The 26,280-nt window shown below is 40.0% G+C and overlaps 2 protein-coding genes across 12 annotated transcripts in view; one reads left to right on the top strand and one right to left on the bottom strand.

Moving 5' to 3' along the window:
- Positions 1-14,971, top strand: part of npas2 (neuronal PAS domain protein 2) — a 43,962-nt gene extending 28,991 nt beyond the window's left edge. For 2 of the 11 annotated variants that reach the window (XM_079355447.1, XM_079355444.1), the window contains exons 4-22: positions 753-907; positions 1,067-1,158; positions 1,490-1,579; positions 1,978-2,098; positions 3,249-3,362; positions 3,479-3,597; positions 4,659-4,741; positions 4,835-4,941; positions 5,143-5,290; positions 5,371-5,455; positions 5,559-5,685; positions 7,237-7,334; positions 7,473-7,559; positions 7,891-8,112; positions 9,361-9,561; positions 10,489-10,658; positions 10,766-10,858; positions 10,931-11,165; positions 12,594-14,971. In XM_079355447.1, coding sequence (XP_079211573.1) covers positions 753-907; positions 1,067-1,158; positions 1,490-1,579; positions 1,978-2,098; positions 3,249-3,362; positions 3,479-3,597; positions 4,659-4,741; positions 4,835-4,941; positions 5,143-5,290; positions 5,371-5,455; positions 5,559-5,685; positions 7,237-7,334; positions 7,473-7,559; positions 7,891-8,112; positions 9,361-9,561; positions 10,489-10,658; positions 10,766-10,858; positions 10,931-11,165; positions 12,594-12,812 — 2,566 coding nt within the window. In that variant the 3' untranslated portion in view covers positions 12,813-14,971. Of the gene's footprint in view, positions 1-752; positions 908-1,066; positions 1,159-1,489; positions 1,580-1,977; positions 2,099-3,248; positions 3,363-3,478; positions 3,598-4,658; positions 4,742-4,834; positions 4,942-5,142; positions 5,291-5,370; positions 5,456-5,558; positions 5,686-7,236; positions 7,335-7,472; positions 7,566-7,890; positions 8,113-9,360; positions 9,562-10,488; positions 10,659-10,765; positions 10,859-10,930; positions 11,166-12,593 lie in introns of all 11 variants that reach the window. The other 9 variants (XM_079355449.1, XM_079355450.1, XM_079355453.1 and 6 more) reach the window with 9 other exon arrangements.
- Positions 14,972-15,940: 969 nt separating this feature from the next.
- Positions 15,941-22,801, bottom strand: radx (RPA1 related single stranded DNA binding protein). Its single transcript, XM_079355455.1, has 15 exons — positions 21,744-22,801; positions 21,486-21,628; positions 21,177-21,369; positions 20,882-20,990; positions 20,392-20,492; positions 19,666-19,785; positions 19,475-19,570; positions 19,218-19,385; positions 18,718-18,875; positions 18,505-18,635; positions 18,321-18,368; positions 18,121-18,245; positions 17,806-18,042; positions 17,122-17,304; positions 15,941-17,016 (listed from the first exon to the last, which is right to left on the bottom strand). Exons 1-15 carry the CDS (start codon positions 22,312-22,314, stop codon positions 16,880-16,882), a joined length of 2,520 nt encoding a protein of 839 aa, XP_079211581.1. The 5' UTR covers positions 22,315-22,801; the 3' UTR covers positions 15,941-16,879.
- Between the last annotated feature and the right edge of the window lie 3,479 nt (positions 22,802-26,280).

The following is a 26,280-nucleotide window of genomic DNA, read 5'->3' on the forward strand; positions in this document are numbered from 1 at the left end:
CAAAAACAACAGCATTCATCTTGAGGCTATATTCTGACTTCACAAATTGAAACTCTGATGACACATTTTGGCCAAAATAAAAATGGAGAAATATTTGTGAGGAATTCTCAGAAGGGTTGTTTTTGGTGGTCCCCACAGAGAAAGAGGTATCTCTGTGTCTTTGTGCCGTTTGTCTTTCAAATGTGTGTGTGGAGTGCTTTGGACCAAAAAAAAACCCCAAACATCTTCCTTTCATTTAACAGTCAAAAGTATCATTCATCAAAGCTCTTTGCTTCGGTGAAATTACAAAAAGGCTGTTTCTGCAGCACATATTATAATAACCTCATGGAAATAATGAACCTTTATACTCCTGGTCTTGTTTGCTTTTGTAGGTCGTCAATGGAATAAGTATTTATTTTGGTCGGTTTCATTACCAGCAAAAAACTTCTGATAAGAGCTTACTGTTGGAGTCAAAGTGGCTAATGTAAAAGTTTTTTTTGTTAAATGAAAATTCTGTGCCTAAGACTTATTTTATTAAAGGTTTAGTTAAGCATACAGTTAAATAAACTGGTATTTGAGTCTGCTTCGATTTATTGGTCATTCTCTCTCTCTGTTACATTTTTCATTGTGAATGGATTTGAAATTCTCTATCTGTATGTGGCCTTGTCTCTGCCAACTTTTATTTGGATCTACAGGCTATAGTAATTCTAGACAATAATTGCTTGATAGACTCAGGTCCAATCTGTACTTACAATCATTCTCATGTATTGAAGGGCATCTCGTAACAAATCGGAAAAGAAGAGAAGAGACCAATTCAATGTGCTCATCAAGGAGCTATGCACCATGCTGCAGGGTCAGGGCCATCCGCGCAAAATGGACAAATCCACCATACTGCAGAGAACTATTGACTTCCTGCAGAAACAGAAAGGTAAGAATATTTAATGCCTCTTATGTATATCCTGCAAACACTGTGACTTGATTTACATTAATTATCTGCATCCTTTCTACTTTGTCTAGTAATGAACTAAATCTGTTCTTCTCAGCAGAATTTGGAGTTTCCTCATTTCTTCATATTTGTGTTTTTCAGACATTACTGCACAGAACGATACTTGTGATGTGAGACAGGACTGGAAGCCTTCTTTCCTCAGTAATGAGGAGTTCACTCAATTAATGCTGGAGGTAAAACTCAGGAGGATGTGTTTGTGGAGCCAAGTCCATTAAGCTCTGACACCAACTGATATGAACAATAACAGAAAGGAAACATTATGTCTAAACTGTCGATTGAGTGTGGGAAAATGACATGGTTAAAAGTACCAATTTTCCTCCTGTTATTATAAAAGCTTTGTTCAAAATGTTAGATATACCTAACTCTAGTGGGAGTAGAAGAGCTACTGTGAGGCTAATAGGGCATGAAACAGTTCTCTATCTTCACATATCATTATCATTTTCTATGCATTCAACTTTCATGAGATGCAACACCTTCAAACCCAAGCTCTTCCTCTCCTTACAGGCTTTGGATGGTTTCTTGATAGCGTTAACTACAGATGGCAACATCATCTATGTTTCTGACAGTGTGTCGTCACTTATCGGCCATTTACCGGTGAGCATCTCTTATTCTCTTCCTGTTGCTGCATTGTGTTGTTATTGTTCTTTTTATTCATTTTGACTCACTTTCCTGTGACGACATCGGAAAATATAAAAAACGACATTGATAACCAAAAGTTGTAATCAGACTTCACCCTTTTTGTTTTAACCTGATGGACTCTTCATGTGAAAGTCCCTGGTCAGTCTTCCTTCACCAAGAGCCCCACATAGAGAATTTAATTACGCTTCTCTGAATGGATAAAGTTAATTGCATCACCTGTATATGCTGTCTCGCTGCTGAAGCAGTAAATTAATGTATGTCCTTTTATATCCTGTAGTGTGCAATGCGCCTCCTTCATTAACAATATTTCAAATAAAAATATCTGACTGTCACACGTCTCTTTTTGGTACCAGTCAGATATGGTGGACCAAAATATCTTAAATTTCCTGCCGGAGCGAGAACACGGCGAGGTGTATAAGCTGCTATCATCCCACATGCTGATGACTGACCCCATTGCTGCTGACTTCCTGGACAGTGAGTATCCTTCTGGGCAACCTCTCTGTGCAGGTCTGGTCACTGTCTGTTTCCGTTTGTGTCTCCCATATCAGAAGGCACAAATAACTTCACCTCAAGCTCTTTATTTAGAACAGGTTGCTGAATTGGGACCAAAGCACATAGGATTGCTGATTAGTGCGTTTCTATGATTAGCCATTTTGCTATTGTTAGGACCTAGCTGAGTATCATGGTTAAGACTCTAAATCACTGTTATGTTAGCACAGTAATCCAGCGCAATGTAGTATCTGGGGCTCAAGACTCTGACCTTAATCCTGTGTTACTATTGAGCTTTTCTGAGGAAGAGAGATGGTGAGGCCTGCTCTATTCTTAGACGCCTAAATAGCAAACTGTCACAGAGCATTGTCTGAAGTGTTCATCATGTCCTGAGCACATTTAACAGACACGTACATCTTTTGTCATCCTTGCATGAAAAGAATGGTGTTGCTTTCAAGAAAAATCACTGCTTGAATGATTGTAAAACATGTTACACAAGCAGAGATTTTAACATTCACCAGCTTTTTTTTTTTTTTTTTATAGAGGGATTTGCTGGATAGTGAAAGACTTCACGTAGAGTCAAGACAATCTTGAGCCCTCAGAGCAAAACATTTTGATTTTGCGAGATACCGTCAAATAATCCGCGGTCTGTAGCTGCTAGGAAATAATGGACACTCCCATACTGTAGTTAATCTGCAGGAAAAGTGAAGGACAAAGTGCCCCTTTAAGCTTCTACTTCAGAGGTTTAACACTGGAGAAAATAGAAAGCTGAAAGAATCTTTGTCATGTTACCAAGCCATAAATGTGCTGCTTCGGCTCTCCCAGTGGATGTGAGAATGTATTAATTAAAACATGTATTATGACCGTTGATTGCGACCCTTTTGTTTCCCCTTCGGCTGTTTGAATACGTAATGGAGACATTTTTTTTGTCAGACCTGCTGAACTGAAGGTTTCGTGCTAATACTTCTCTGCTCTGCAGCATCAAAATTAAACTGTAGTTCTGAATGTCTTCAATCCAGATCTTTAAGTAAACAGCTGATAGAGCAGAGTCATACAAAACATCAGGACAGTAAAGAAGCACCTTATTAAGAACCTGGTTATAAATACGCATGTATCTGCTGTTGTTTTTCTTCAGGTGATGCACATATTGAATTTTGCTGTCATCTAGCCAGAGGTAACATTGACCCAAAGGAGCCGCCTGTCTATGAATATGTAAAGTTTGTTGGAGATTTCAAGTTTCATAACAATGGTAAGCATTTGCATTTTATTTATTTTTTGGTTCATAATCATAATCTTAAACAGTTTTCCTTTTAACGAAAAGTAGGACAGATGTAACAACCAGCTGATCCTTCCCCTGTCACACAGTGCCTACATCTTCTTGTAACGGGCTTGAACTGACGTTACCAAGAAGCCTGCAGTCGTCGTTGGAGGAGCAGGTCTGCCTCATCGCTACTGTACGATTAGTCACTCCACAGTTTCTAAAGGTAAAACCAGCTCACATCATCTCTCTCTGTGAAGTATAAAACAGATAGTACTGAAATCCTGGAAGAAAAAAAAAAACAGGTTCAGAACTGGATCATAATGACATGAGGTCGTTTTCTTGTCTGCAGACTCATGTTTTAGTTCATTCAAGGTCATTGTGTAAAACTCTCAGCTAAGATTAATTGTGACGCACTGTACTCGCCAACTGATTACATCATTAGGACACATCTGATCCCAATGGTTCCTTGAGAGTTGAAATCTGGACACATGGCAAGTTATCAAGGTGAATTTAAGTTGACGACTTGAAACCTTTCGGAGATCCACTCAAACCAAAGTGACACTCAGAGACTCATTTAACATTACAGCAAAGTGGCCAAGCACAGATTCACTGTAGACTGTAGGTAGCATGTTATGTATAACGTGCTGTGAAACCTGTTTGTCATGTGAGCCAGACATGTGGCCAAAAAATGAAGCATATGTTCTTGGGCAATGTGACAAGCCGTCTCAATCTGAGAATATCTGTATTATCTTTTTAATCTGCATTTTTTTTAACCTGCCTTAAAATGTGCTGAAGCTCAAAGAGCGAAGGTGCCAGAGGAAGCAGATCTATTGGACAGGCTTCAACCCTCCCCCACCACATATTCCAAAATGTAATGGCACTGATTACACTAATTTGCCAGATGGAATGACTCTAAGAATAAAGTCTGGACCATATGGCATGGAATAATTTTTTCCTCATATTCTCAGACACAAGAAGAATCCATTGAAAACCCTTCAGTTTTTTCAAATCTAAACTCTCCAGCGAGAATTAATCGAAGCTATCAAAATCTTTGTTCACAAAAACCTTGAATATTTAAGGGTGCAGCTTCCACACAATATTCAAAACACGCTACAAGCTCAGCCTAACTTCAATGTTCATCATTTGAATACAAAATAAGGCACAGCTTCCAACTACTGCACATTAGAGAATCAGAATTCATCATTTTCAAATATAAAAAAACAGTTAATTGCTTTGCTGTGAAATCACAAAAATGATTTTTTCTTTATTTTTTCTGTTGTTCAGGATTTGTGTTATGTGGAAGATCCTTGCGATGAGTTCACATCCAGACACAGTCTTGAATGGAAGTTCCTGTTTTTAGATCACAGGTAAAATATTCTTTCTAATTCTCACTTCGCTGTGTGGTTTCTTGATAGAGTTTGTCTTTCTTACATGTTGGTCCTCCTCTCCTTCTGTTTCAGAGCTTCGCCAATCATAGGCTATTTACCCTTTGAGGTTCTTGGAACGTCGGGCTATGACTACTATCATGTGGACGACTTGGAGCTCATAGCTCAGTGTCACAAGCAGTGTAAGTAACTGATCTCCATCTGTTGCTTTCTACTATCAACAGCATTTATCACCAGCGCAAGACTCAGATCTCCATCTCAGTAAAAACAAGTCTCAGCTACATGCCTTATCCTTCTGTTCTCGCGCACAGAAACAGCCTTGACCCGCAACACCTCAACAAAGCACTGATGTTTGCTGTCCTTTTTTTTTTTCTTCTCCTCAGTAATGCAGTTTGGAAAGGGTAAATCTTGCTACTATCGCTTCCTGACAAAAGGTCAGCAGTGGATTTGGTTGCAGACTCACTACTACATAACTTACCACCAGTGGAATTCAAAACCTGAGTTCATTGTGTGTACCCACACTGTTGTCAGGTAAGCCTGGTGGTTGTCAAAACAGTATGTCTGAGCATTGAGAAACACTCGTTGTTCACATCCTGCGTGTTGTCTTCCAGTTACGCAGAGGTGCGAGCAGAAAGAAGGAGAGCGTTTGGCTTCGAAGAGCTGTCGCCACCGGAGATCGCTCCGTCTTCAGTGAAGGTAAGTGTCCCTCTGAATGTGGATACGCAAGAGTCCACAGGGTCAGTTTTTATGTCAGCTGAGATCCCAGTCCTCAGTGTCGAGTGTCTCTTGTGTGTTTCAGGCTCAGGAGCTGTACTTGGACATCTGCTCCACTCTGGACCCTCCGCGGGAACGAAACAGCCGTGCACGTTCAGTATCCTCCCACAGCTCCCGGAAGTCCTCCCACACAGCGCTGTCGGACTCAGCATGTGAGTCATCCTCTGCTCCCCAAAGTGCCATCTCACTCGGGTCAATATGTAGAGAAATGCTGCTTCTGTATGGCTGCAGGGACTTTGAATTTGTGGGGGAAAATGTTCTCTCTTGTTGAGAAAATCATAATTACATGTCATTCACCGCAGAAAGTGTAAAAAAAGATTGATGATCCTTTTTTTCTGTTATTATGACTGGAATTGTTCCAATTTATATCTCCACTAAAAAAAATCTGAAAACACTCTAATCAAACCTCCACACAGAGCACAAGTCAATAAAAGATCTAGTTTGATATGTGGGTGAATGTGCATTAACAATGTAATATTTCGAGGGCTTACTTTAGCTCGCCCTGTTTGTTTGAGCCTCCAGTCTCTCTGACTTCAGCAGCTCTTCCACCCACTGTCTAATGTTCGAAACACTTTACTTCCATCTGCATGTTTATGAACAATACTCAGTGTCAGATTTATTACAGCAGCTATTCATAAACATAGCGTCTGTCTTCTATTCACCCACACACATATTCACTCATTATTTTTGTCGACATTTTCATAAAACTCCATCTGTAGAAAAAAAAAAACGTTTGTCTATTTTTCTCCTTGAGTTTTTTTTTTTCATTGCGCCTATGCTGCTGTGAAATAATATCCGCTGAATGCATCAGAGTTTGTGGGTTTAACTCAGAGGTAGAGTGAGGTGGCAATCAGCAGCAAGTGAATCAGCGGGGTCTTTATATAACCTCAGAAGACATGTCTCCCATAATTCTTTTCACTCCCAAAAAAGACTGGAGTTACTCTCTTCTGGACAAAATACACAACAAGTATTGACAAGTCCTCATTTTGAAGAGGAGAAACTTGTGGAATGTTAAATGCACAGAGGGAGCTTCATAAAATGTCTCCTTTTTGATATTAGTTGGTGCTGAAGTTTGACGATGAAAAATCTGAAGGTTTTGGAGTCAGAAAGAAGCCTCCATAGAAATCTTCTCATCTCAGATTGAGATGAGATTCCACATTTTCTGCTACATGCACGGGAAAAGTCACTCCTACTTGACATACAGCTGTTGAGTTATGTTGCATCTGATGTAGGTCAGGAGGGGAAGAATCACGTTGCTTATTTAAATGGTATTTGAGAGAGTGAGATCACACAGATTAGTTTTTTGTGAACAGACTGTTTGATTGTCTTCAGAACAAAGGGCACAGGTGCACAGCAGTCTGCTCTTCTTTGAAAGAAGAATATTGACGGGCATCAAGGCCTTTGTTTCAGTGTCTATAAAAAAAAACTAAGGTGGGAGGATTTGAAGAAAGATGTTCAAACATTTTGATTTACAGCCAAAAAAATTGTTAGTTGATCTCAGATGAGCTGCTGTTTCAAAGAAACGCTCAACAAAGAACAAGGATTGATTGAAAGAGTTGAGTTTTTTACTTTAGATGTGAAAAAAATCTCAAATTCAGGTGTTTGGTTGCATCTATCGGCCATCAAAGAAAACTGCTGTTGATAATGATAGTGTCAGTGTGCTTCGAGGTAACCTGTTGTTTTTCTTCTTTTGTTTTCGGTAGCAGCTAACTCCTACACAGAGGCCTGCACACCTTCATGGCAGTCTGCCTCCATGGGGACAGAGAAGACATCTGCCAGACTCCAGCCTAGTAGTTCAAAGGTCAGTTTATACAATGTGCACAATGTGCCTCTGTCTCTGGCGAGTAAAAATAAATCTTTAATGAGAAACCACTGCACAAAGTTGTCAAAATATCCCAGATTGTGCTAAATTGTCCAACTTTGTTGTTTACCCCCGTAGAATTTGGCACAAAGACAAAATTCCTTTGACCTCGTTCCCCAAATGAGCCTCCCCCTTTCTCCTACCTGCAGTAAGCACTCCGCAATGGTAAGTGTTTAGTCTTCTTCTCCTGCCCGTTGCCTTCCTCTCCTCTGTTTGTGTACAATATCTGATTGTTATGACTTTTCCAGTTGCATTTGTTTATTTCACCTCATACTTGTCTCTGCAATACCTCAGTTCTAGTTTTTAGGATTGTGCTATACAAATGAGAAAAAGAGAGAGCTTCTCATTATGTTTTTGACATATATCTGAAGAGTGGGATGTGTTTACCCTCACAGGACTAAACCGTGAAATCACTCACTGTCTCATTTAGTGGACAAGAAAGCCTTTTTCTATGCATGTACTCATGCTTGCTGTTTTTGGTGTTATATCTCTCCAGCAACAGCAAACGCCGCAGCAGCAGCAGCAGCAGCAGCAGCAGCAGCAGCAGCCACAGCCACCATCGGCCTCCATGTATCCGCTGCAGCAGCCTCAGCTCAATGTCATGAACCAGTTGAAGGAGCAGCTGGAGGAGAGGACGCGCATTCTGCAAAATGATATTAAGACGCAGCAGCAGGAACTCCACGACATTAAGGAGAAGCTTCACCTTGCTAATCTCCAGGTAACACTCCCACAAAGAAATACTCTTCACGTTGTTTACTTATGGGGGGGGGGTTACTTTCTTTTTTTTTTATATGTGGTGAAAACACAAAGTTTTAAGTGAAAATTAAAACCAAGATAACCAAATAAAATGGCATGGACCCTTTAGCTACTGAGGAAAGTTGACTTTATGTTACATTAGCTCACCCATACAGTAAAGATGGAAACGAAGCACTAACATGTATTCTAGCCACATCATCTCTTACAACTTCAGTGCTACTTCTCATAGTGAAAGAATCCCTGAGAACTTTCTCCCGAAATAAATGTAGAAAAAAACTTAGCATCACAAAAAAAGCTGTAGAATAAATTGGCCTAGAGATAGATGTGTGTTATTCCACTGTCAACTGTAATCACTCAAATAAATATGAGGCTTTTACTCTGTGGGACACTTAAGCTTGCTCCTGGGCTTGCTTTAAATAATGAGATCAAGTCAGGATTCAATAGGGTATCACAACATTCAAACACACTGCCTTCAGCTCATCATCACCGCCTGCCACGAGAAATACAAATATAATGTATCCACGGTTACATTTCCACTCCACATGCTCCGGAGCTTTTCTTGGTATAGGGTTGCCTTCAATGTTACATCTTCTTTAGGAAAAAAGTCTCTTTTTGTGTCACTGCAACCAAGGGCATCCAAATGAAAGAGCACATTTAGCTGAAAGACAAACAAAGCTTCATAAAATACAAAAAAAAGATTCAAATTCATCATGCTGTTTAGCAGCACCACTGCCTCCACAGTCCACTAGAGAGCACTGTTGAGGCCCACTAGTGGACCAGAGCCAACTGGTCTGCGTGATGTGGGTCAAGTAGTGCCTCCATTCCAGGAGGACAGACTCTGGGAATTTTGCAACCTTCCTATAATGAGAAAAAAAAAAAAAAAGTTAAAAGTCTGCGTCATGTTTCTTTGAATACAATGTTGGACTAGCTCTGATTTAAAAAAAAACAAACAAACAAACAAAAAACACTCTAACAAATTGATTGAATTTAACCTAGTTTATTTTTTTGTCTGCAAATGTGACCTTAAAATAAGCATAGCTGATGTACTGCTGTGATTTTAAAACAGAATAACTTTCTTTTTAAAAGATGTGCTTTGAGTTTTAGCATTCGGTTTTGTTGGTATTGTCTTTTAATCTTAAACAGGAGCTTCAAAAAAACTTTCTATATTAACTTGAACGATAAACAAACGTTTTCTGCTGTTGTGTATTAGATGTTGTTACAGCAGCCAGTCCACAATGACTTTGGTCCAGCCCAGCAGCAGCCCCAGCAGCAGGGCTCAGGCAGACCAGCCCAGCAGAGCCAGTCGGGGGTGATCAGGCAGCACTCAGGTCACCCTAAAGCAGCATCCTGCAGGCCTCACAGTTCATCCCCTCACTCACTCCTGAGCGAGAGCAGCTCGCCGTCCACACAGGTGAACAGCTGCCAAATACAAATCAGAACAGCTCAAACAAACACAGCTGTTCAAAAGGTGTAAATGAGGATAATGTTCAATCTAATTAGCTTCATTCATTAGCAGTTAACGACTCGTAGCCTACTTCAGTGCTCTCAACACAGCAAGAGGCATGTTATTGATTCAGCTTTTATAATATTTGTGTTGCAGTAAAAAGACAAAGAATCGTGAGAACAAGGTTATTAAGAAGATGTTTGAATCACATGTAACACTATGCATAATTATGAGAATCAGAAATACTTAATGAATCCCAGGGAGGAAATTCATTTTTTGCCATTGCTTGAGCCCGCCGCAACAGCAAGGCAGTTTTATTGTTCTTCAGTACCAGACGGTTGATGACCTGAATTGAACTTGAAAGAGGGGGAGGAGGACTTAGACGTGCGTTTATGTCCGCCATGTTCAGCAACAGTTAATTGATTACAGCCATATCACTGTGGATTGGCCAAATCATATTGAAAATTCGGATTAATAAATGGGCAGATCAGTTTTCTTTTTTTTTCACAGTTTTGAATCTTCATTGATCATTTAATTCTCCAGACACACCCACAGGCTCAGTCAGGTTCTAATGTCAAAAATAAATGTGTTTTCTACACGTCCAGAGGTGTGATCAGTGGACGCTCATACACAGACAAAGTTTGTAGTTAAACTTCATTGTTTGCTCCTCACTTCTTGCTGTTGTGAGTCACAGACAATTAGCACCTGTCTCCATAACAAAATGTGTTGTGCAGAAAAGTGCGGGGTGAATATACTGTTCTGTGTCACTTTACCTCATAAATACATCTCAGTATGATGTGTTTTCCGGTAGAAAGGGGTATCAGTTTATAACGTGTGTATTTAGTATAATGGGTATTTTTTGATAACGGCAGTACTTTCTGTGTTCTCGTATAGGTCCAGCAGAGGATTTCACGGAGTGTGCAGTCACAGTCAGTTAGCGTGCCAGTTCAGACGATGCCGTTCTACAGCAACCCCATGATGTTCTCTCAGACCAACACTAGGTCTCTGCAGGACGCAAACCAAAGACAAACTGATAGTGAGTTCAACCAAGATGGACAGCTACGGTAAGAGCCTGGGGGGATAAAAGTTTCTCTTTAACATAATGCTTTGGGGTTTTTTTCTGCTTCCCAGCACAGACTGTTTTTTCAGTAACAGATGTTCTTTCCCACAGCATGCTCCTCAACCAGCCGATGCAGACGCTGGTTCCCACAAGCAGTGTCACCACGCAGCCTTCCCAGTGCAACATGGGCCTCTCGCAAACCATGTGAGCACTGTTTGATTAGACTAAATACACACACCATGTGTTAGTGTGCTGTTATTTCATATCGTGCCTAAGTTCCTCCCTGTGCCCTCCTCACAGATACACCCTGGAGCAACAGATCATCGCCCCGTCATTCTCCATGCAACAGGTCAACTGCAATGCTGTCCTCGTGCCCTCCCCGGTCTTTACATCACCCATAATGATCCCTCACAACAGCTTCCTCTCGAACCAGTCCCAGTCCACCTACCACACTCAGGCTCAGGCCTCCCAGCACTCCCTGCAGCTACAGCAGCCCCAGCAGTTCTTTCAGGTACAATGCACTGCAATGTAGTGACACAGCTTATTGATGCTCATATTTCATAATTATTATGAATATAAATGAGGGATTGTTGCATAATGCTGTTCAATATAATTACCTAAGGCTTTAAATTTACAAATTTATGAAAATGACAGGCATTGCACTGTATCTGAATTCTTAGTTACCACAGCAACAAGCTGCGGTACTTACCCACAGGCTGGTAGCCAATCACTCTCAAACCTCAGCTTCGAAACTCAAATGTTGTGTGATGGTAAATTCATGAGGTCACACTGTGTTTTGTACAGAGAGGAAAACCCTGGTCACCAACATTGACCACAGATTAAGAGTTTAAGTTTGCGGGAAAACAGAGTTCCGAAGTCGATTCTTAGACTTCTGTCTTTGCAGCAAAGAAAGGATGGCATGACTTTTATTGGAGTCACACACTCTGGTGGCTTCAGAGATCAGTGATGGTTCAAATGATGAACTTTTATTACTTATAGATTTCTCAAGTGATCACTTAAATGTTTTAGATATAAATTTTTTGTTTAATGCACTTTAACCTGCATATTTCCTGTTGACTAGTATTGTGTACATACATGCATATGCACTATGTATTTACAGTAAATGTATGTATGGTATTTATCAGTGGATAGATTTATTCAAACGGACTTCCCCAAACACTTTTTAAAGTAAACATATTTGAGGAATTATAAGGATTATATGATTTAAAAAAAAAACAAAAAAAACAAACTTAAATGCCCCATTCACAAATATATATTTTATTAATAAAAAAACTAATGTGTGTTAGTTAACAGGCTTAAATCACTGTTGTTTAAATCTAGATTAGGTCTGAGAGGGTTGGGGATCCTCCCTCGGGAGACATGATTTGTGCTTTTGTGCACTTATATATTCTTTTGTAAAAGCAATTTTATTTTACTCTTACATACATGCCGTGTGCTTCAAGCATGAATGTCAACTTTCCAATTCAAGCAGAATTGTCATTATTAACATGTTTTTTCAATTTGAAATCTAACTTTTCCTCATGTTATAACTTAGGTCATGTTTTGTATTAGAACGTTTATTCCTACTGATGATAATATATGTTGATATATCTATTGATGATTAAATTGTTGATATATTGAGCATACATGTATATTTTCAGTTCTGTTAAGGTTCTGCAGATTACCTTTGTTTCAATTCCAGTTGTTGTTAGGGCCATGTTTTTTCTTTAGCACAGACGTAGAATGAGTGGGAATGATGTTTTGAAGGAGGGAGTAGGGTTGGGGCTCAAACCAGCTTCCGACGTTTTATGAGTTACTTCTCATGTCTACTTTATATGTTGTGTTCGAAACCTTTTTCAAGGTCTTGTCTGCATACGACTGGTTGAAGGGGCTCCCGCCAGCTTCTGAGATAACGTTCATATTCTCTTTTGATCCACAGATGACTCAAGGACTTGTTCATGGTGGATCTACTCCAGCATTTCTACACACTGCTAATGTTCCACATCAAAACACTGTGGGATACATCCAGCAACAGCCGCAAACACAGCAAGTGCCTCAGGTACAACAGCAACAGGCGCAACAGCAGCAAAGGCAATACCAACATTCCCAAAACCAGACTGGCAGTGTTTCAGACTTCAGAAATATGCTGACTCGGTAGCGCTGAGGACTGCTTGAGAGCATGGAGATCTCCTCCTGTGTTTTCACCGTGTAGACGGCAGCACGTTGAGGCATTTGGAATCTAACTTGACGTCAAGGTCAGCAGTGGGAATGCTCACAAGAGGGAAACAGCTTCTAGTGACCTCATCTTAAATGTGAAGCTGCCTGTTCGGAGTCGACCAAAACTGTGGCCCGAGTAAAAACCTTGAGATGAGGCTGCATAGGCCTGAAGTCACCTGCAGGACCCCAGGAGACTCTGAGGTACTGGACCTTCATGCTCCAGGTTCACGTCAAACTAAGATGGAGGAGCTGCTGGAACAAGTGGATTATCAAAGCTCCCAACAAGATGCCACTTTTCACCAACCAGAGAGATTCTAAGTGTCTGTTTGCACTTTGATACTTTCCCACCACCCCCCACCCTAAGTACAATATTTATTTTTGCCCATAAATATATATTCTATTTTCCTCAACTATTAGCTTGACAGTGAGATTATACGTCAAACCTACAGCCTAAAAACCCTCCCCAGTGACGTCTGTATATTAGCTCCAGTGAAAATGGTTCATCTCATGAAGGATTGATGTATCTGTGAACTCAATCACATCACCATGAGTCTCATTCTACCAATCCAGCTCCACTTTTAAAGGTCTGTTCACGCCAAGTCGCTAAAGAGGTACTTAATATTGAAACAATCATTGAGTGAGATGACCACCATTTCTACCTACAGCTTCGGTATGAATGCTACACTGGGAAGCTCTGGGGAAGAGGGATTTTTTTTTCCAGTTCAAAGAAAGGTCTATCTAGATTTTTAAAGCCTCAATCTGAGACTGTAGAAGCAGCGCTCGGAAGTCCTGCTTTAAGTGCTTGTAATAAGCTCTGAATGAGTCATTTGGTGACAGGAGGAAATATTTGTGCCTTTAACTGTCCACGGTGTGGATCGATGGTTCTGTCTGATTACGGCTTTAAAAATCCAGCTCAGGTCCATTTGGAATACAAAGTTCTATTTTCATAGGTCATAATTTATTATTCATCCTATTTCAACAAGAGACATCTAGATTTGTAATGGGAAAATTACGAATATTTATTGGATGCTTCTTGCAACCTGTACAACCGTACCTTCTGTAATACCAGTAACGTACACGATTCGATTATTTACTAACCCCCTTCTTAGATCATTTCATCTTTATTTATTATTACATATAATTTAATAAATATATGGGATTCAGAGACTAGTTTTCTTCACATAAAACAGATTTTATCTGCTCTGTGCAGCACTGTGATGATGATGAGAGTACAGCTGCAGAGCTTGGTTAGCAGGTCAACATTATTGAAGAGGAACGCGCGTTAAAGATTTACTTGATATAAGATATAAGAACATCTCTCTTTCATTGACAATCAGAGCGGCCTGTGACAGCAAACTGTTCAGAAACTGTGCCAGAGTATGACGTAAATATTTCAATTTACAAACACTTTATAATTTAATTTTAAGGTTTTATCCAAGTCAGCTCCGCTGGGGGGAAAAAAAACTTGTTTCCTGAAATCCTCACTGTGGAACTCGTGCCACGCTTTGTAAAAAAAAGAAGAAAAAAAAAAGCCACATTAGCTGCAGCTCTCTCTCAGCCGCTTTTGAGACTGGTGCTGCTGCGCTCGGTGGACGACAGTTTCAACATGAACATTCAGTGCTGTTTTACACTTTCCTATGTGCAATGTTGATATGAAAAAGAAGAATGTTAATTTATACGGTTTTAATGTGTCTAAATAGATGTACAATGTATATAGAGGTGTATAATAAGCCGTTTTACCATGTAAATTATATGGAAGTATTTTTTTAATGAAATGTCCTAACATTCCTTCAGACGTGATATCAGCAGTATCTTTTATGAACTAGAACCAGTGAAAACGACGGTTTCATGATAACACAGGACGCTTTCTTCATTTCTCGAACATGATGAGAAAATCACAGGAACTCCGTAGAGAAATGTTTATACTTTCAACATGATGATTCAAAATGAAGTGAAGACTTTAAATCCTTCTGTTCGGTCTCAAGCAGAGTTTCAAACACACTCGAGGGTGTGGTCACTGCTCGAGAAGTCTAGTCTTTTTGCTTTTTCACTTTGATCTGTTTCAGTTTATAATAAAAGTGCAATTGTACATCATCAAAATATATTTTTTGACATCTGAGAGAAGTATCGTCCTGCATTTATGTATTTTTTATACATCCACACTCGGTATAGCAAGAGTTAAGTTAGTTCAGTTCAGCCAGCAACTCCGAGGTGCCATAGAGACCATATTTACACTTTCCTTCATTGCAAATCTACATCACTCATTTAACCACTCAGTTAATTGCAGTTAAGTTTCACGTTAAGAATTGGTTTCATCCTTACGCAGTATATTGATGTCAGTCCATGTTTGTTTGCAGAACAGCTTGCTATCACTCAGTCATTTTGCCTTGAAGAGGTGGTTGAGGGGAAATTCTGCTCATTAAAGTCATGTTGAGATATTTCATGCGTTGTGTTCTCAGTGTGCGTGAAATCCTACATTATTTGGTTTTGGAAAAATTCTGTGCTTTTCCTCCAGATGTGAAATGGTTTTGTCTAATGTATGTATCCTTGTTTGTAATCCACCTGCTCAGTCGGTACAGTTCTGATTTGTAGTTGCTGAACCTTTGTCCTCTTCTGTTTATCTGTCGCAATGCTTTCCTTCTTCTTCTTGGGTTGTTTTTTTTTTTTTTTTTTTTTCCATCGAGTGTCACTATTTTTGAAGGCATGTGATTGAATTCACATTTAACTTGTATTTTTCTGATTTGTAAAAAAATACTGACTGACACCTGAACTGTAAGCATGGGTGGTCAGGTCAATGCTTTCTGTGTGAGACTTGCCAGGACATGAACAAAAACAAACCTGGCTCACGGCCACTTCTTCAGTTTCACTGCAGGAAAAAATGAATCATTTGTATTATAGAATGTAAAAAAAAAAGAAAAAAGAAAAAAAAAGTCGAGACTATATAGTTGTTTATTTTATATGTCTCATAGATGACATATGTATGTTACATGATTTTAAGATTAAAGTAATTTTGTAACAGATAATGAAGTGTCTTATTAGAGAAGGTGAGGCTTTTCTTTTTATGAGTTGGAGTTGGTGTTGCACAGTCACTTGTATGGTTTGTATTCTTTCTGTATTCGAAATAAGCTTTAAAAATATGGTTCATATTGTTTTTAAAGAAACTAACTAATTCAGTTTACATTCTAAAATATCTTGAATCAATTATGTTATATGGAATTATTTATAAATCAACCTGGATATATTGTGAAATATATTTGAAAATAAATATTTTTAAACATATGCATTGTTATTCTTAGCCAACTGTTCACATAGATTGTCTATGTTGCAGACTTTTTCCTAACTGTGCTCTTAAAAATTTAAACTTAACATTTCACCGCAGAGCAAGGTTAGTATTCATCGATTAAAAAACATTTGGCAAGCCACGAGTCGGAGAGGAAGGTTTTGACTTTGAACTATATTGAACATTTCTGTGAAAACTTGATTTATCTGTTTGACAAACTCACAGCTACTTTTAAAGCATGATAGGTGGGGTCAGATTTAGAATGTAATGTTACTTTATTTCGATGAGGAAACACAAGGGGGAGCCAGTGTGCACAACTGTCACACCTGCAATATGATGTTCACTGAATCATCTCCAAATCTATACAGGAACTAATTAAGTGCAATTTGAAAGATTTATTTTTCATAGACTTATTAGATCGGACAGCTGAAGACAGGAAAAAGGGGAGTTTAAGTGTGTGCGTGTGTACTTATAAACCAAGCAACAGTGAACATACGTTTTGATTTTGTGTATAATTTAGTTATTTTCAATATTTGATCATGAAGGCATTTTATTCTCAGCATCATGTTACATTTTGAAAACAACACTCAAGTGACTTACAACTATCAACATTTTCTCTTGTCGGATTCTTGAGCTTAATTTGCTCTTTATAAAAATAGAACTTTCCAGTACATGATTCATGAGCAACGTTAATATTTACAAAATTCAGTCACAGAGCTGCTCTCGTCCTAATCACGACAAACTTGAGTCACTCTGTACACGCGGCTGATCAGGACTTCAACCTGGTCTCCACCCAGATGACAAAGGTCCAGGACACATACGACATGCGTCTCCTCCAGCTCACTGGCAGTCACCAAAACCTCCTCTGCAACACAATAACATTGACATATTAGCATTGTCCGTCACACGGATAGGAAATATCATCCTCTGTGTTTCTGAAGAAACCCCGACAGGTTGTCGTGGTGTTTACCTGGCTCAGGATGTGTCACTTCACTGTGGTTTGCAGTGTCACTGAGAGGACAGAAGAAGCCAGATAAGAGGCATGACAGCATCGTGTTGCCATGGGGATCCTGAGTGAGGCCGACAGCTCGCGGCTCGTCTGAGCTTACAACAGGAAGAAATGCAGCATCGACAGCAATCTGCTTGTTTAAACCTGTTTGAAAGATTAAAAAAAAAAAAGACAATTTTGGTGATAAAAATTTTGGTCATAAATTAATTTTCCAAAAACATAAAAACGGTGAATGTCCCCCTCTCCACTCTAGTTGTTTTTCAGCCCCAAACAAAGAGTCTACAGTCAAACCTGAATGAGTTTTAGTCTGGAATGTTTCTGAAGAAAGCACCATTTTGAAACAGCATAAACGATATCTTTCAATTATATGGATCTTTTAAGTGTTTGTGTCTCAGCCCACCAAATGTACACGTGCTGAATGCAGAACAAAACCTCAAAGACACTCAGAGATGACTTCATACAACATGAAAAACAAAGAAGGTCAGTTTGTTGGGTCTGCACTTAATCAGCACTAACCCAATTAAAGAGCATTATCTGCTGACTCCAGGCTGCAGCCTCCATCCTCTGAATAATTCCTATGGAACATGATGCCAAATACTTCTGAACTGCTCGAGCGAGGTAAACATGCTGGACTCTAAATGGTACCTAATATAGTGACTTGGTAGTATCCTGGACAAGCAACAGGTGGGATGGTGTCAGCGGTGTTCTCTGGTGTCCAACGTGTCGGCTGAAGGTTACTCTGCTGCAGGAGCATGTCCTTGTCTTCGAACGTGAACCTCTGAGAGACGCTGTCCTTGTACAGACCGCCTTGATTCAAATGTTCGGACACTTCTTCACGTTGTTTTGGCCAGCTGCTGCTTTCCCAAGATAACACATCAGAGTCTGGTGGTGGACACAAACACATCAGTGAGTCATGAGAAAGCAGGTGGACAGAGTTATGCTGGTGCTGCAGTTACCTACCTTGATCTTGATTTGGGAGTTGGAGGGGAGTTTCCAAATCCCGGACCTGCTCAGGATCAGAGTCGCTGTCTTCTTCTTCTTCTTCCTGCTCTCGTTTGTCCTCAGTGTGTCTCAGAGCAGGCCTCCTGAAAAAGCAAGATTAAATGAGCTCAGAGAGGTTCAAGTTGGTTGATGAACACTACCGGCAGAATCTTGAGTACCTTTTTGCTTTCACGTCGCCTAGATTAGAGGAGGACAGCTCGGCTCCTCTGTAAGACATGACACGTTTGACATCTTCTGAGCAATTAAGCGAAGCTTTGACAGAAACTCCTACGAGCTACAAAACGTTCAACCAGCGACACATGATCAAACTCAAATCACAATAAGACTGGAGGGAGGTCAAACCTCGTCTTATTTCTTCTTTTCCTGCCGTTTGCGGAGGTTTTCTCGGCAGGTGAAGACGTTAAACTGGACACCAAAGTCTGCTCCGCTGTGGACTCCGTGGGTTCACACGCGTCATCAGAAACGCCCGGCCCCTGCAGGAAACGCTTTGAATTACTCCGTAGTGAGAATGTTTACTCATCTTGGTAAAGGAGCTTTTTAAATCATTTCTATTACCTCGACCTCTTCTGTTGCTTTCGACTCCGTGGCCTTTGGGCACTTTGTGTATCGTACTGCTGTGATCTGTCCTTGAATGGCGAGTTTTTTGTGCTCCCTGTATTGCAGGGTCTCCAACTCCTTCTTCAAATCAGCTACAGCAACCAGAGGAGCTTGAGCTGATGATGGAGTAAGGTTTAACAACAACAACAACAACAACAAAAATTGCCAATGGTAGTTCCACCAAATAATATTGATCCTTTAAAACACTCAAATTTTGGAAGAACAGTCTACTGTTTGTTTTGTTTTTGCTTTAAATGCAAATACATTGACTTCTTATGGGTGGTCTTAAGAAATAGCTTTTACTTTCACATTTCAGAAGGATTCATCTGGATCAAACACAACACTGGATCTTATTCCAGATATGATTTTCACCACCAACAACACATCTGAGTGGTTCTCATAAAGCTCAGTACAATTACAAAAGAGGAGTTTAGTGCGTTCAGCGGATGTTCTCTCACCTGGGGTATCTACCATTGACTCAGTATACACCTGTGGGGGACGAGGGTAGCAGTAATAACCACCCACAGCTGTCTTCTGGAGGACAACGTTGTCCTTCAGCGTTTTGGTCCACTGGATGAAGCTCTTCACTTTTGGGTCACTCACATATGGCTGACCTTTGTGGTGGCCTGTTGTGGAGGACAGACTGTTTAAGTGGGCTGATTCTGTCACCTCGTACGCGTCGATGATCAGATACTTCCGTTACAGATGAGCTCACCTGTGATGAATGTCTCCGTCTCACAGCTGCTCGTGAGGTACGGCGATGAGCCCTCCACATGACAAACTCTCATCTGAGTGCACACCAGGTACGTCACTGAGAAAGACGTGACGCGTCACAATCAAGTAAGTGGAAATATTTACGCGTGTGGCGGCAGATCTGTCAAATGGAAGCTGACACGGTGGACTTACTGGGACATATTCCACTGAAGACGTCTGGCTGAGAAGAGGAGAACACCTCCAGGATAAACGGTTGCTCAGATGTTCCATCCACTGCATGAATCCAACGATATGTCCAGTATTTTTCTGGACCTTAAAGAAGGACATGGTCAATCTCCCAAACACATCGTCTTCAACTCCAAAGAGATTTTCCAGCATATACCGTGGTGGCCAAAATTATTAGAACATTTGTCATATTTAAGAGGTTTCAGTTGTTTTTGTTGAATTGGCCATTAAAAATCTAGTAAACGAATGAAATCTCTATGAAGTCATCATTGTGCTCTATAAACCTTAGAATAAAGCCATCAGAAGGAGATTTTGGTCATTTGCCTATTTCTCTGTCAATGTCACCCAATGAAAAGCCAGGACCTCGAGCCCATCAAAGAAAATAAACTGGACAGACCTATTCCACATTCAAAGGAAGGCCTTTGACGTGAGTTGCAGAAGGCATGGGATAACATACGTGTTGAAATTCTCAGGACATATGTTGAACTACTGTGCCAGAGATCTGCTGCTGTAATTGTTGCACGAGGTGGACATACCAAACATTAAAGTTAAAAGTGGATCCAAACAGTACAAATAAGCAGAACCATCGGCACATTTCATGAACATTATGAAATTCAAAGACTTCTGGAGGCAAAAAAAGGGTCAATATTTTTCAGATCTGTCAGGTGCTCTAAAAATACTGAGTCTTCTTACCTTTGTTGCATTTACTCTTGACTCTTTCAACACGACCAACAAATGTAACCAAACAAATGACATCGCACGTCGAATTGTTGGACAATTGTTCCAACTCTGACCTGTAAGATACGTACATTTCATCTGTGTATTATTTAATGGCAAATGCATGGCATTCAAGGTCACATCATATGAGATAAGTCATAAAACAATACAAAGGATGTATCAACAGCAATAAAACATCTTTACAAAAAGGAAATGTGCAATAACTAACAAAGCATCAATCAGTCCCCAATTAGATTATAAAATAAGAAATGAGCAGGCAAGTTTTTTTTTTTTTTTTTTAAAAAGAGGATTTTTGCCGCCCCCCCCCCCCCCCCCCCAAAAAAAGTGAAACTCCTTTTGTTCTAAAGAGTGGCTCTAATCACAGAATAATTTGAAATCAGAATACGTCATTCACACGTGAATACTAAATGACAACAGACATGATTAACTGTGTAAATGAACATACCTGGTGGTGAACTGGTAGGAAACGTCAGGTAGTCCCCACTGAGGCAGCACACTCTTCTGCGAGACCACTGTGATGACTGAAACTGGATTTCGAGGGTTCAGACAGATTTCTTTAAAGAAGAAAAAAAACAAACAAACAGATAAAACACAAGAAGTCACATTGTGGGTGTGGTCCACTTATATGCAACACTGATACAACCTTTTCAGACAAAAAAACAACAACAAAGGAAGGCAAAACGATTCACCAAAACAGTGTCAAGATGTACAAGAGTGTGGTTAGTTAGGTTTTTGCATACCTACAGAATCAAAGGTCTTCAGTCTATGATGGTCCATCTGCGGGCGTGATCGCTTTGAATAACTCCGCTTCAAGGTATAATTCTGGAGGTATAAAACTGTGCCTACATTAAGCCTCTGGTAAAACTCTGGACAGAGTTCATTCCAAAGCACGAGAGACATGGTCCCACTCTGGTCAGCAACTTCAAAGTAAGCCTAAAAAAAACAACAAAGCATGGGGTGAAAAACAAGTGAATATGCAGTAACACTGTTAAAAATAGATCAATCTCAAATCTCATTATTGAGAGAGTAAAACAAATGTTTAATCCCACCTGGTAGGGGTAATCAATCTTCAATCCAAACTTCCCATAATATCGTAATCTGGCTTTGTGTATTATCTTCACAAGTAGAGGAAGAGGTTTCCAGTTGTTTCTAAAGGACGACTCCAGACTTCCAAGAAGAGTAATCTTAGACACTGATCAAACAGAGACATTATGGACAACAACCTTTTTATACATACTGTATACTTCAGTGATTAGACTGAACATGGTGCAGATTGTGATGGATATGAATTGATCTGAGTGTCTCACCGTCCAGCACTGAGTCAGACTGGGGGGACGCTGAGGTCCAGATGTCTCCCTCTGGATCATCGTTGTTCCACAGAGACAGGTAGTGTTTGCGGCTTACCTTCAAGGGGACGTCACCGTACAGCTCCACACTCCTCTCCATGCCGTGTTTGACCAGCATGGGCAGTGAGCTGACATCCTTTACACGAGTCAGGATCGCAGACCTCTCTGCACCACACCTGAGACTCTCAACACACACATAGCCGTGTCCCAGCCTCCTCTCGTTGTAAACAAATGAGCACTGTGTGATGCCGACATCACTACCAGTCTTTAGGATGTTTGTGTGCACCAGGTGATTCAGACTCGGGTGAAGAGTGCATTTGGCTCTCCACACTCCGTCCGTGATCGTCAGATCGTAGCTGTAGCTGTCAGGCTGCTGCTCCTCGGAGAGATACCTCTGAAGTGAAATGACGGCGACAGGAGCCGCTTCTTCTCTCGGGATTTTCAGACACTTTGTGGATGATAGGCGCTCTAAAGTACGCTCAAGGAAGGACAAGTTAGCCGTCGTGGAAGAAGAGGACGAGTCCTCCTCCATTGAATTTAATTCACTATTGTAAGATACGACTGTAAACAGAGTCTGTCAGGTTAGCTTGTTTGCTAACAAATGCCTGGTGTAGCTGTCGATCATCGCATAATTTCGGTAACAAGATAAACACACATCGTCCTGAATGATAAATACGACGAGTTAACTGCTTACAGACCGTTTCAAAACACAACTTTATAACTTTATAAGTCAGGGCGTTTTGAGAAACTAATCTTCGCTATGCTAACTTCACTAATAGCGCTGGTGCCGTTTGATTACGTCACCCCCCCCAAAAAATAAAATAAATAAATTGGGGTTTGATATGAAGAAAACGTAATCTGAACCTGAAGCGAACAGACCATAATATTTAAATGCTATGCAACATCCCTAAACCCCTTGATTTGCTAAGAAATTACACGACAGATATACACAGGAAACTCTTGTGTTTAAATTCCGCGCCTTGCTGCAGGCTATGATGACGTCATAAATGCGACGATTGCTTATCACGTATCATATCACGAATATTATAAGGATAAGAATAAACTTTATTGACCCCCCCAATGGGGGAAATTTCTTGTTACAGCAACTCAAAAACCAAACAAACAAAACAGGGAGTATAAACAGCATTAACAGCTTTTAAAGACCAAAAAACCCCCAGCTATGAGCGAGTTTACATAAATTAAATAAAAGGAGAAAAATACAATAGAATAAAATAATACTAGGCATCAACACTATATAAACTTTTACTTGTGTTAAGACAGATCAGATCATATTAACAACACATAGTGTGCAGCATTAATTATATTGATGATTATTATACAGTTTTGATGCAGCGATGTTAAACAGTCTGCTGATGGAACAGATGACTTGCAGTTGCGCTCAGCCTTACAGGGTGGGTGTCTCATTCTGTTGCTGAGGGAGCTGCTCAGAGCCCCCACAGTGTAATGAATGGGGTTAGAGGAATTGTCCATGATTGACATCGACTTCACTAACATCCTCCTCTCACCCACCTCCTCCACAGAAGACAGTCCAGGACCAAACCGGCCCTCCTGACCGGTCTGTTCAGTCTCTCCCTGACTCTCTCTGTACTCTCTCCTCCCCAGCAGATCACTGCATAGAAAAGTGCATACACCACCACAGATTCATAAGATGTCCATAACAGAGTCCTGCACATTCCAAAGGACCTCAGTCGCCTCAGCCGGTTTGGCCCCTCTTGTACAGGGCGTCAGTGTCCTGTGACCAGTCCAGTTGTTTGTTGAGGTGAACACCCATGTATTTGTACGTCTCCACCATTTCAATGTCCAAACCCTGGATGTTCACCGGTGCAGTCTGGGGTGACTTTCTGCGGAAGTCTATCTCCTTTGTCCTGCTGGCATTGAGCTGAGAGTGGTTGAGCTCGCTCCAGTTGACAAAGTCCATGATGACCTGCCTGTGCTCCTCGTCGCTCCCCTTAGATACACACCCCACAATGGCCGTGTCATCAGAGAACTTCTGCAGGTGGCAAATCCAAGAGTTGTAACAGAAGTCCGAGGTGTACAGGGTGAAAAGAAGGGGGGAGAGCACTGTCCTCTGTGCTGCAGACTACCATGTCGGACTCACAGTCTTGAAGCCTCACATACTGTAGTCTGTTGTCCATGCAGCCAGGTGACAGTCTACTCCTGCTCTTTCAAGGTTTCCCCTGAGCAGTGCAGGCCTCACAGTGCTGCCAGTGTTGTCCAGGTGAGTCCAGGATCTGTGCATCAGGTAGATGACGGTGTCATCCACTTCGATGTCTGGTTGGTAGGCGAACTGCAGGGGATCCAGGTTTGAAGTCACCAGGGGGCGGAGGCTATTGAGGATAATCCTCTCCATGGTGGTTTGGCTCCCTGGGTGCAATGTCTTTGGGACTGGCACCACACAAGATGTCTTCCACAGAGTAAGGACAATCTCCAGACTCACAGATCCAACTCCACCAACTATAGGTTTACTGATTGCTTTTTACATATTTGAATTTGTACTGTAGTTAGTTTAAATGCATCTAGACTCTGTTTTTTGTCTATGGAATATAGCTCACAGCCACTTACAGCAAATAAAAGACTCTTTTTGGCTTTATAAAGCGGAACTTTTGTCAGTTTTTTAATTCCAACCATATTTTATAGTGTTAATGGATTGAAAGTTAGTATTTGAGAAAGGGTTGAAATTCATAATATTTAGTCACTTGGGGGCAGAACAAAAGCAGGCTGTAAATTGTGACCAACACCATCAAAACATTTGTTTTTAGAGGTAGCCTGACTTCTTTCAAAATCTTTGTTCTCGCCTATATTTTAATGTTAGGTTTATCCATCATCATCATGCTGATATTTCTGACAGGGAAATAGCAAGCATTTATCTTTGGCTTTGATAACTTTCACAGACTTCAGTAATGCTTTATATAATTTTTATTTTATTTTATGGAGTTATTACATAGGCTATCACCATGAGATGTGGCATTTTCATTGGCAAAGCATAGAACTCTTGCCTCTTGTACAATTCTTTACAGCTCTACTGAATGAATGAATGAATGATTGAATCACATAAATGCATACATGGAGAGATTATTTCAGAGTTTGTGGTACAATCTTGTTTAGAACTAAATTTTAATTACCTCACTATATATGGTTCAGTATTCTACATGTTTTGCCATCATAACCTGCTGATGTTAATTAAATTAAATGTTATTGTCTGTATGTGACTGTTAACAACAATTTGAAGTGCCGCATAATAGGCAAATAACAGACAAAGTTTGTTGCTTATTTTGTTGTTCAAACTATTAAATCTATTAAATGCAATAGTTTTCTACTAAATAGATGTATGGATGCAATTACCTGTGGCCTCGCAAACTATGGCACAATAAACAATAGGCTACACACTGTAATAAGAGAAAGAAAGATGAATAGAGATGAGATATCATTAACATCATATCATATCTGAAGAAATAGTCAAATGAATAACAAATATTAAATTATGCAAAAAATGAATAATCTTTTCCTATTTGTGAATCATTTTTTATTTTAGAGAGAGAGAGAGAGATGTTGCAAAGACTATTACGGCATAATGTAAAGAAAGAAGGCAGCGCTTGATAAACATTTTTTGAATATTGTTTTTATTCATGTGTGGATTAAAAGATATGAGGAGCATGGTTGTTAAGAAGGAGATCTGAGATATGACCTCTACTGTCCAAATGGAGACATGACTCTGCAGAGTCATTTAGTAAAACATCAACGCAGTTTTCCTTTGATGTGTGCATTATAGATATCCCAAGTCACAATGCTTCTACCAGAAAATCACAAGTTGGTAAATGAGAATTTCAGTTAATGATACTGCTGACCTCTTAAAATGTATTGCTCCAACTTCCTGAAAAATGAATCACTTCATTGTCTCTGTTTCCCTCAGTGGTGCAAAAGTTGTGTAGATTTTTGAGAATTTACAGACTCAATGAGGTCCAGCCTAATTTTAATAATTCAAGTTTGTTTCTCCATCATTATAGTTCTAAAAAAATAAAACCAAACTTTTGTTTAACTTTTTTTAAGAGTTGGTGGTAGGGCTGCATTTTTTAGTTTCTTATTCCATGTAACTTCAATCCTTTGTTTATTTGGCATCAGAAATTGAGGGTTTTACTAACAATGCATTTAGCAACTACACGGAATAGCCCCCCACTTGTAATGGAGTCTGCCACTTTAACATATGGACAGTGGACAGCTAATATTTAAACATATGCAGTAGTGAGGGCAATTTCATAATATGGAATTTATCCACTTTTTTGAGGCCTTCATGGAGTATTTCGAGGTTAAGAGTTATAGGTCAAAAAGTGTTTTCATGGATTTCTTTAAAAGAATTTTGGACTATTGTCTCAGCTACGTACAGTATATAAAAATAATATGGAATAAAAAAAAAAATTAGCAATCACAATCATTTCGGCTAATTTGTCTGCAACTCATTCATTAGAGCGCACGAGAAGAC

The sequence above is a fragment of the Symphodus melops genome (assembly GCF_947650265.1).
Source record: "Symphodus melops genome assembly, chromosome: 11".
In the NCBI taxonomy this organism is placed as follows: Eukaryota; Metazoa; Chordata; class Actinopteri; order Labriformes; family Labridae; genus Symphodus; species Symphodus melops.

Bases quoted from the DNA above. Each gene is read 5' to 3' on its own strand.
- radx (XM_079355455.1), bottom strand. From the start codon at position 22,314: ATGGAGGAGGACTCGTCCTCTTCTTCCACGACGGCTAACTTGTCCTTC. The intron at 20,991-21,176 runs GTATGCAAAAAC...TCTTCTTTAAAG, and splicing joins GAAGACCTTTGATTCTGTAG to AAATCTGTCTGAACCCTCGA. The intron at 17,305-17,805 runs GTACCATTTAGA...TCTTTCAAACAG, and splicing joins CTACCAAGTCACTATATTAG to GTTTAAACAAGCAGATTGCT.